General features: G+C 32.8%; 1 protein-coding gene across 1 annotated transcript; it reads left to right on the top strand.

Annotated features, from left to right (window-relative positions):
• Positions 1-624: 624 nt before the first annotated feature.
• On the top strand, positions 625-3461 carry LOC110708580. The gene is made up of 2 exons (XM_021886752.1): positions 625-772; positions 2217-3461. Exon 2 carries the CDS (start codon positions 2470-2472, stop codon positions 3187-3189), a length of 720 nt encoding a protein of 239 aa, XP_021742444.1. The 5' UTR covers positions 625-772; positions 2217-2469; the 3' UTR covers positions 3190-3461.
• The last annotated feature ends 8357 nt before the right edge of the window (positions 3462-11818 follow it).

Below are 11818 nucleotides of genomic sequence, written 5' to 3' on the forward strand. Positions count from 1 at the left end.
TCCAATCGATTGTTGAGCTATTTCATATGCAATTCAACATATTTGCGCTATTGGATATGTTATGTACAAAGTACTAGATGTATGTAGTTCAACTGATATCAAACTGAGTCAATTTAAATACAATTTGATCCAAATTTTGAATTCAATTTCTTTTAGGCTCAAAATATTTCACAAGACCAAACAATAATAAAACTAACATTTACTCCATAAACTAAAGTTCACTTTAGTGCATGTAAGTAATTATGTAATTGTATATTCTATACAAGTCTTTTCCTATATACAATACAACCTTCAAATATAAGCTCCATTTTGTTTGACAAAAACTTTTTTAAAGACACAAGCTCACACAACGTCACTACTCCATACCAAATATGTTACTCTCTCCGTCCCTTATTGTTTGCATCATATGACCCCAAAAACTCTTATAAAAAGTAGACTCATGATGCAAACAAAACAAGATTGAGGGAGTAGCAGTTGCACTTGCACACAATAGAACTATACTAGCACCATAGTCCATTTTATAAAATCGTGACAAGCTTTAGCAACAATGAATAAACAAACTAAATTTTTTTAACTACCAAACGGCCCACTTATACGATTTCTAAAATGGGCTGTATTTCAAATAAAATTGATCCATCAAATCATCATTTCATGGGTCCAATATTGAAATCCATGATACATAAATTCATTTCTACATTCATCAATTACAGTATCACCACTTACGGCTATCACCACCGTCATCGCCGCCGTGCTGTGTTCTTTCCGAATCCAGGTAATGTTTCTTTGTCTTTTCTGAGTTTAATTACAGTATTTAATTTGATTCGCAAAATTCATTAATTAGGGGTTTCTTTTTAATTACGTATTATCTGTCAAATCTTAAATACGAATTGTTAATCATGAAATGTACATTGATTGATTTAGATTTTCGCACGTTATTTATTAGTTTGTTGTTGGATTAGGGTTTAATTTAAGCTAAAAGTTGGAAGTTTTTGGGATTAAGTTGAGTGAAGAAAGAGGATTTTAGGATGATTGTAGTTGCAGTAGATTATGCTTAATTTGCCTTAATTTGGAGATGAATGGATGATGAATTGGGGATCAATGATCATGTCTCTGTATATTATTTTTAATCATATTCATAATTCTGTTTGTTCCATCATAATTTGGATGGAAAATTATTGCTCCATTTATATGAATCATTGGATGAAATTGGGGTTTCCCATTTTGCCAGTAAAATGCAATTAAGGTGTGATACAGTGATCGCGTAAATTTGGAGTTAAAATGCTCTTCAGGGTGGCTATAATTGATATAAATTGTATTGGTTTACAAATTATATAATGTAATGCTGAGTATTTTAAATCAATCAATCGACTGATATTTAAGGAGAAATACAAACTATGTGAATTTCTGTATGTTTCAAAGTAACCTTTTTTGGGTGGTTAGAAATAGATTTTTGAAATTTATGTGCAAACTATCATCACACACTATACATCATACTATCATATATCTCTTTTTACCAGGACATTGCCTTTAACAGGATGCATTACTGGCGTTGTTGCATTGCTGTTATCTTAGTTGCAAATATAATTTCTACAGTAACAACTACAAAATTATTCAGTTTTTAGAGTTTAGACTAATTATTTGTTGCTATAATTTGGATACAGTTAAGTGTGCATACAACTTCATGAACAACAACTAGCTAGTGCAAATCGTGAAAGTAGGGTCTGGGGAACTAAAGATGAAAGCTACTTTTTTTTTAGTTAAGAGGCTGTTTAGAGAGACTGTTTGCTACATGTTTAGAATTGACTTCTTATTTAAGCTTTGATAACTGAATGTAGTTTGAGCTTAGCCACAAGTTGAAGGGGGAATGATTTTCTTGATCGTTGAAGCTCCTCATGCAATTCATATGATTACGGGAATATCATCTGTATCGGATATATTGGGTGTTTATATTGATTTAAAAAAACTCTCTCTTTTTGGAAATGATAGTTGCATACTGTTTTAGGATGCCTTGTTTGTTTTGCTACTTTATATTAACTGGTCATGGTTTATGCTTGGGCTTCCTAAGATGCCTCTATGATCGAGTGATGGAATGAGTGACAGGATTTTAACTATTCTAAGGATCTTTTAGTAGTATGTGACCATTTTCAGACAAGGATTTAATTGTATACTTGTATTCAAAATTTGAAGTTTATTAAGATTTGAGTGGGAACATGCAGGTGCTTGTATATCCAAGGGAAGCTTGCAATTGGAGAGAAAGGCACAAGATTACAGTATGAAAGACAAAACAATTGGCTACTGAAGAATGAACATCGCTGGAGGATATGATCAAATGAGGTAGTTATCATAAGAAATGGAGGATATGATCAGATGAGGAAGTAATCATACGAAATGGCATATATCTGATAGATATGCAAAAGTTTCTTCATTCAGAAAATTTCCAGACTTGAGAGAAAATCAGAAGAAATCTAGATGGAGCTGCATATCCAAGCCTTCCTAAACAGAATATCTATTATTGTTTCTACTATTGCCACCGTCATCCTTTTTTCCATTCTCCTCCATCCACCAGAAACTTGTATTCCCCATTTGTCGCCTCACAACCCTCTCAAATTTCCTCACTCCACTTGTGATTCTCATCATCACCCCCGCCCTTTCTCCACCCTTGAAAAGAAGAACCATCGCCTCTGGTCTACTTCTGCGTGGCTGAACAAAGTTAAGTCATTTTCTCGTGTCTTCATTGATGCCCAGAAGAAAAACCCTTCTCACAAATTTTCTATCCTATCAAACTCTTCCAAGTCCCTCTGCCTCTTAGCTGGTGCTGGACAGGAAGTAATGGCTCTTCAACAAATCGGTGTGTCTGATGTTACAGCCATTGATCTTGTTGACTCACCTCCACTTGTTAGTCGTGCTGACCCTTACTATTTGCCTTTCTTTGATGATGCTTTTGATTTCGCATTCTCTGCTCAATTTGACATTGCTTTGTTTCCCTCCCGGTTCATTACTGAGATGGAAAGGACAGTTAGGGTTGGGGGTTTTTGTCTTTTGCTTGTGGAGGAGTGTACCGATGAGGAGGTGAGACAAATAGAAAGGTTGTTTAAGAGAGGAGAGTTAGTTGGTGCTGATAATTTGACATTCAGTGGATCAAAAATGACCAGAATTGTTGTGCAGATTACAAATTCTACAATATATTGATCGCATATTAGTACGCTGTTCTGATTGTTTCAATTTGTATATGAACTCTTAGTTTACTCTTCTTGTATGAAATTTAGCTATTTATATGAACTTCTATACTACCCTCCATCCCAATCTCGAGTATGTATCGATGGCTTAGAAATTGCATATATGTTGAATTGAGATCCAGCCTTTTCTTTGCTTCATATTATGAAAGTATGTATTAATACCTTAGAAATTTTGATATGTATGGTTTTTCTCATGTTTATACAAATTTCTCTTTCATTTTTTCAGATATTACCATGTTTTTTTGTTCATCATATGTACATTGAACTTTGTGGATTAATAAAGTTGGCAACTTTTTCAGATGCTTATCTAGTCTATAAATTTCAACATTTTTATTTTGATATCCTATAGTTTAATGACAATAAGGATGTAGATATAAATAAAATGGGGACAGAAAATGCCATTTATAAAGTCTAAACCTCCAAAAGCTATTTTAAAATACTATTTGAAACTTTGCAACCTTAAAACATTACTACATTATTGGACAAAGCTGACAATCTGATTTTGTTTCAAAGTCAAGTTGAAATTTGGCAAGGTCAATATGCTAATCATGATCTAAAAAGCTATTTCCAGAAAATGCCTTAAGGTGAAGATGCCTAAGTGATCCATGAATATGTCATGCTTTATATTGGTACTAATTGTATCTTTGTGCTTTAATTATTGATGATATTGTTAAAGGTTGGGCACCCCCCTTCCCTGTTTATAATTTATAATAAAATCATAATAATTTGTTTATACTTTTTTTGGTCATTAAGCAAATTCACGACCAAAACTTAAAATCATAATAAATTAATAATCTCTAACAATAATGTATTTTCTCCATCCAATTTTAGTTATTACTCCGTATTACCTTTGCTCTTATTGAATCTTTTTATTTTTTTGAACAACTGTTCTTGTTTATCTATACATGTTTTGTAATTTTACATTTTTTATGAACTTAACTTTGACTGTATTGCAATCAAAAGGATCGATGATTGTTACTTAAATTAGTGCAATAACAAATGTATAAGTCAAACTATATAGATTGTAGTAACTAGCCCAAGTTAGTCTCCATCATAAAGTCGGATTTCTTCCGCTTTAATTTTTTTTTTACCAATTTTCTGCTTAGAGGCACTACTTTGGTAGCCGAGGGTGTGTTCGGCACAGTATAGCTGTGAAGGTAGCGGTAAGCTGTGGTAGTAGATGTTGCATGTAAAGTAGTGGTCGACTGGCTGTTACAGATAAAAAACAATTATTTTTTTTCCTAAAACTGTAGATTAAATTTTCAACGGCTATCTCTAACTTCAAAAGCTAATATTTCAAACTTTTGATACCACTAAAAGCTACCCTAACCACTACATTACCAAACACTATTATTTTTTGCTAAGTAGTGGTTTTACCAAAAGTTACTCAAAAGCTTTACCAAACACTAGCACAAGCTACTTTCACCACTAAAATCTACCCTAACCACTACATTACCAAACACTACTATTTTTTTTGCGAAGTAGTGGTTTGACTTGACTTGGTCAAACCACTATAAGCTATTCGAAAGCTACTGCCAAACTCGCCTAAAGAAGCACAACATTCAAAGCAAGGCTAGGTGAAACACAATGGAGATAGCTAATAATGCGCGTGGTGAGGAGAGGAAATGGTTGTTGCGGAGGAGGTTCATATTGGCGAGAGAGGTTGCTGAATTAGAAGAGCAAATTAGGGTTTGAAGGATTAGTTAGAAACCCTAATACCATTATTAACTCCTTAAGGATGACCATATTTTCATATGGAATACAAAGTTGTATATTATGAGTTTAACAATGCACATAAAGCATTTAACCATTTAGACCCTATTCACTTCACCTTATTTTTATAGAATTGAAATTATTTTTAATGAACTAAAATTATTTTTACTGCATTTAAATAATTTTAATTAAATTGAAATTAATTTTACTAAATTGAAATTAATTTTGTTGAATTGAAATTAATTTTGCTGAAGTGAAATTATTTTTACTGATTTTATATTATATTTCTTCTTTAAATTATCATTTTTACTTAACTAAAATTATTGTTACCGAACTCAACTTATTTTTACTTAATATAATTTTTTTAAAAGGTGAAGTGAACAGGGCCGTACTTGTATATGCTAAGATTGCTAACAATATCTATGGGGTAAACCGACTATACACATCAAAAATCCTATATGATGAAACTTATTTCTGGTCGAATATTAAAATTAGCATTATGTATTTGATTCAACTAACTTTGGACATTCGATTATAACATTTTGATATTTAAAATTTGTTTTTGTTTTAAAAATTAAATGTTATGTTATTATCAACATTAACATAAAAATGCAGGTACATGTTATAACATCTAAATTAATACATCTTTTTCTAAAGATTTTTTTTCAGAGAGCCGCAAGGGCACCTAGGTCTTGAGTATCACCTCCCAACACTTTAAATTTATGTTAAAAAAATATAAAACACAGATAATTGGTTAGATATTTGTTATCCACCACTTCAAATAAAGGGACAACATTTCCCTTACTAAAATCTTCCCCATATTCTTTCTCTTAACTTCATTCCATGATTTCCACCCACCACTTCTAAAGCAACCACATCAACCACCACCGGTACCACCCACGCCACCATGTCGACCACTACAACCCACAACCACCACCATCTACACCAGATTGCCAAGAATTATAATAGTTAATCAATATAATTATCTACAACAATATTAATAAAATTAATTAGAATAAGTTTTGAATAAAAAAAAATTTTAAAAAGTTGTTGGCTAACGACACTCAAAACCGGTTGGCCGCCACTGGTAATCGGCGGTCAAAACCGATTGACCAGCACAGTCAACCGGTTTAGACCGTCGTTTACCGGTGGCGGTCAACCGGTTTTGAGCGCCGGTTACCGGCCACCGAAATTTAAAAAAAAAACTTAAATTCAAAACAAAAAGCTAATCGGCAAACTTACCTCCTTCCCCGGTTTCCAGCCATGTCCCCACCGTCAACCATCATCAGTTGTGTACGCGCCGCCACCTCTTGAACGTCGTTGACTGGTACGCCGGTTGTCTCTGTGGTGGTGGTGGTTGTATTTGGGGATGTTGAGGGGTTGTTGATGTGAGAGAAAAAAAGAAAGAGGAGAAAGATGGGTTTGGGTTTAGTATTTTAGTAAGGGCAATAATGACATTTTGCTTAAAAAGCTGGCAGTTTTGATAATTTTTGTTGGCGGTATTTAACACTCTCCTATTTAAAATATATTTAAACTGATATTCAAATTGGTATCTGGTACTCGAAATTTGTGGATCGAATATCCAATTCAAAATCAATATTAGATTTTGAAATAGCTTACTCATCCCTAATGCCCAATGCTATTTTAAATTCTACTCAGTTGAGTTCTATCAATTTGCTTATTTGAGCTAAAAATTAGCAATTTAAATTTATTTTTTTTTAAAAAAAAACAACAAAAACAAAAAAAAACAAAAAACCTTAAATGTAGTACAATCATGTGTATGGTAAGCTAAAACATTTTGCACACAAAACTTTTGAACGGTGATTGATGTCTTAACAATTGAAGTACTAATTAAATCTAAAAAGTCATTGCATCTATTAACACAATGATTACTAAGTGTAGTTAAGTCTGAGGTATTCATAGCTTTCTTTGCTTAGACGTATGTTATGTGCATGGAGTTGAGATTCGATGTGTTGGTTTCAAAGACCTTAATTATTATAAGCCTTGTTATTAGGTACTAGTTTTGAGTGAAATTTTAAAGTTTGATTGATGTATAAGAAGATACTCTTTTTCTTTTCGTCACAACAATTATATTGTCCATTTGAATTTGTTTTGATAAGACGTTATACACTCGAATGTGAATACGAATGTAAATTTCTTCTAACATACCGTTATTAATTATTTAAAATAAATAATAAATTAATAAATATATAGGGGAAACCTAGCCAATAAAAACAATAATAAATAGTTACATCTTTATCATTTTCACTTTATGAGATCATAGTGGTAAAAATAAGGCCCCCTTATCTTTGTAATGTCAACTTCAATTTGATCGAGGGTCCATGTAAAAAGATAATTAGACCTTTGAAAAATGTGGCATATTAATCTTTATAGTAACATCTCGTTATTACTAGGGCCTATAAAATCGTAATTTAATGGCAATCATGTCACATTGATAGTGTATGAAACGTTAGCATATGATAATAATTATTTTGCTTAATTAGTAAAACTAAAACATAATCATCGACGAATCTTTCTTGCACTTTTTGGTTCATAAAAAAGCACACAATCATAACTTCTAGGTTTAATCAACTTTGTTGTAATTAGTGGAAGTATGATTATTATCTAATCTATTGCTATACTTTAAGTTATCTAAGGTACATTCTTGCTGTTAAAGTTTGGTGCTCAGATCCCCATGCAGCCATGCATACTAATTATAGTTGCTTGCTTATAACAACTCTCACTAGCTAAGTAGCTAGTACTGTATATCAGTACGTATGTGTTAAAGTGTGTTACTAGAACACTCTAGATATAATATTATAATATCTCATGCCATGTACGAGTTGAGTGTAATTTAACTTAGTGTTACCACTTGTTTTTGAAAGATATTAACATTTACAATTTGCACACAAATTATGAAATTTGAAAATATGATTTTAAATTAATATGGCGACTGTATGTGTGTAAGAAAAATATGATAAAGTAAAAGAAAAAAATATAAAAAGATGAGTATTTATAAGAAACCGTATAAATTATAAACGGTAAGATAAAATTATCAAAATTTGTGGGATAAGAGAGAGAAAATAGTAAAGGAGTTTGCCAAATTGTTAAACGCGGGTCTGGGCCGCACCCGCAAACCAAGAGAGATAGTTCACTTCATAAGATCAAAGGAGGTTCTATCACAAAACCATATGACAATAGGAGGAGTAGCCCCTTAGGCTTATAAAGTATTTAACTCTCTTCTTCAACCAATATGGGCCGGGACATTTACATGTGGTAACACTTGATAGGTTTATTCTTCAACACTCCCCCTCACATGTAAGGTCCCTTTTAACTTTGTCTCATGTGATTTTTCAGGCTAGAGTGCTTCTTCACTGCCCCTCACATGGACCTACTATTGGCCCAGTGAACTTAAGCCATTTAAGGTCCCATATCGTGAGCCTGACTCTGATATCATGTTAAACGCAGGTATGGGCTGCACCTGCAAACCAAGAGAGAGAGAGAGAGAGAGTTCACTTCACAAGATCAAAAGAGGTTCCATCCCAAAACCATATGGCAATAGGAGGAGTAGCCCCTTAGCTTTATAAAGTGTTTAATTAACTCTTTCTTCTTCAACCAATGTGGGACACTTACATATGGTGACACTTGAGAGGTTTATTCTTCAACACAAATACTACGTATTGTTTCTTTTATCACGCTTGCCAATGCAAAACTTTAATGATCAATAACTTTAATTCTCTATAAGTAAAAATTTTAAAATTTACATATTATGATAGTACTTATTGAGACGAATTCAAAAAGATCTTACATTAATATATTTTTCATTGCATATTATTTACAAAAGACGGTCAAAGGAAGGGTGATGAATAGTGTAAAAGTCAAAGCGGGTCAAGTAAAAAAGAACGGAGGAAATAAGATGGAAGTGTTAAAATTTTTAAGAAACAGACAAAAACGATAAGTGTTAAATTGTAATAGTATTAGGGGTTGTTTGGTTGGAATTAATAATAAATGGGAATGGGAATGAACTAATATCATTCCCTTTGTTGTTGTTTGTTTATCACTTTTTTCATTTTCTAGTGAAACCCGGGAATCCTCCCTTTTTAAGAGTCAGGAGTCCTCTCTCGCCAGTCTCGGGGATCGTCGATCTCTTCCTTAAAGATTGGGATGAGTCGATGTCGGTCGATGGTGTGAAAACACTTCCTGATGTCGAATTCCAGCAGCTGACGCGGAAACAACTAAGAGTCCCTCGATTCTTTCTAGAAGATTTAAATAAGTGTGGGTTCGCATTTTTAACCAAACCATTCATCTAGGTTAAAGAAAACGCCAGGAGCGGTATCCATTACCTCGGCAAAGCGGTAGATCTCGAGGGTTCAAATCCTTTTACTCCAGATTATGAACACCCGATCGGATCTGTCAAGAACGAGCTAGCTGACGACTAAAGGGGCTTCACCCATTTTTATTTTTGAGTTTATACAAAATTAGTCTAACTTGATTCCCACCCCTAGACCTTCTATTGTTCTACTACCTCCATTAATTATTATGTGCAACTTTGGGGTATTATTTGTGAAGTATAAAATATTCCAAAGTTGTACATAATAATTAAAGAAGGTAGTATATAGAATGTAATAGTTGAACTGCAAAGTATTATAATATGCCTTAAATGTATGAGAGATATCAGGTTTGTAAATTTGTGCATACTTAGTTTGTGTTCTTCACATTAATCAATCACGGGAGGCAGGGGTAGATAATCTCAACCCCTAAAGAGCCTCTTGTGAGATTCGATTCCATAACCTTATGGCTGTAACTTGTAAGATATAAACCTTTTCAATTTCCACTAGAGAGGTTAGTTCTTACTTGGTCAAAATACGCGTAATATGCATATGCACCCAAATACACCATGCATGTATTTGCAGAAGCATGCAATTTTATATAGTGTATATTTCCCACAAGCCACAAAGGCACAAACTATATACCATAACTATATAGTTACCTACACAATACCTAGGAGACTGCCTCATAGTCAATAATAATGTACTCACGCAATTAATGTGGTCTACTAGCTCCCTACTAAAATGCATCACTAAATTAGCTGTAATAATCCAGAATCTAATTAATTATATAAACCTTCAACTAACAACATTGTCTTAATTGAGGAGGGGGGATGAATTATACCATTGACTTAACAGTAAAATTCGAAATACATAATGTTTACCAGCTAATTAACTTAGCATACCCTATGAGTTAAGGCATGTTCTTTGTGATTCATTGTCAAACAGTATAAGATATGATTAGACCTAGTCTTTGCATAAATAATTACGGACCGTTTTGTGTCCTTAATTATATTGATTAGTATCTTCCTCGTGTTGTCCTTAATCGTTAATGCAACACAACTATAAGATACATTTCTTACTAAACTACAATAAACATATACTTTACTCTTAAACATAACTATGCATCCTAAACATCTTAGTTCAATGAATGCAATGTATATTAGACCTACTTTTACAAATTAATGAGTGTTCATATTAATCTTACACATTAGAAAGTCTACTTATGTTCCACCGTCTGTCGAATCCTATTTCTTCGTTAAAACCTAACAATTAATTTTACTATTGTATTAAAAATGGATTATGTATGTTACTAATGTTAGGTAGTGAAAAATTGTGACAATGATATTTCTGTTTATTCTAGAATCATATCAATTTAAATTATATGATTATAGATTTTTTGCTCCATATTGAGATTGTTTAGGGAATATTTATAGTTTGTATGTATGTTGCACAAGATTGAATGATAGCTCAAGTAGCTAGAGCTCTTCTCCCGGTTTCAGGTGATCCGATCCTAGGATCGATTCTCATCATCACCCTTGTGGCTCTCTAAACATAAAAAATAAAAAAAAAATTGTAGGTTGCACTAGATTGAATGACTATTCTTTCTAAGTTAACATCTTAGTGTTCCAAAGTAATGCAATCTAATCCCCAAGCTTTTTTTTTTTTTTTTTAATTTTTTTTAATTTTTTTTTTTTAATTTTTTTTTTCTCATAAATGTTCATTTGCACCCAATATCATCCGACGTGGATGTATGAATGTATTTGACGTAGATGATTTGGAGCACACAAACATTACCATGGGAATGAACAATAATTTTTCCTACAAATAGGTGTGCATATTTCTATAACCGCAACATCATATATGTATTGGTGTGATAAGTTATGCTTTGGTGTTGTATTCCTTCCTGGCTTTTTATAGTTTATTTAAAGAAAAGAGTTCAAATGATTATGACAATGATAGATTGTATGAAGTACTTAATAAAACTAGCTTCTTAATAATTAGATAAGTGCAAGTTGTAAATATATATACATGTAAAAAGTTTCCAAGTGTTAGAATAAGTTGAACTGCTTTATAGTAATATTACCGGCCAGATATACCAATGTTTTATAAGGGCAAACAGAAGATAAATGTGGTTTATAGAAGTTAAAGGAGAGTAGTCGAAGCCTCCAAGGAGGTTCAAATGACATATGCATGATATGAGGCAAAGGTGGTTTGGAGATGGAGGGTTGTGACCATGGTGGTCGTTGGAAGTGGGCAATGGTGATGGTCTTGGACTCTTGGTGTGTAGATTGTATTAGGGTTTGCCAGCCCAAAGCAAGGCACAACCGGCGTCAAACTAGCATAGATCCAACATGTTGGATTGTGGATATACAGTATCTAAACTTCAGATGCATTTATAAGCATGACACAACGTTTACTTTAGTAACAAAGTCTACGATATATAATTATTTTTTAATATACATTTTTTCATTCAATATTACTACTATTATCCCTTTTTTCAAAATCAAACTATATATTAGTGTTTTTATTGGTGGGACG

This window comes from Chenopodium quinoa, unplaced genomic scaffold (assembly GCF_001683475.1).
Source record: "Chenopodium quinoa cultivar QQ74 unplaced genomic scaffold, ASM168347v1, whole genome shotgun sequence".
In the NCBI taxonomy this organism is placed as follows: Eukaryota; Viridiplantae; Streptophyta; class Magnoliopsida; order Caryophyllales; family Amaranthaceae; genus Chenopodium; species Chenopodium quinoa.

Excerpts from the sequence above, each read along its gene's own strand:
- LOC110708580 (XM_021886752.1), top strand. The coding sequence starts at position 2,470 with ATGGAGCTGCATATCCAAGCCTTCCTAAACAGAATATCTATTATTGTT.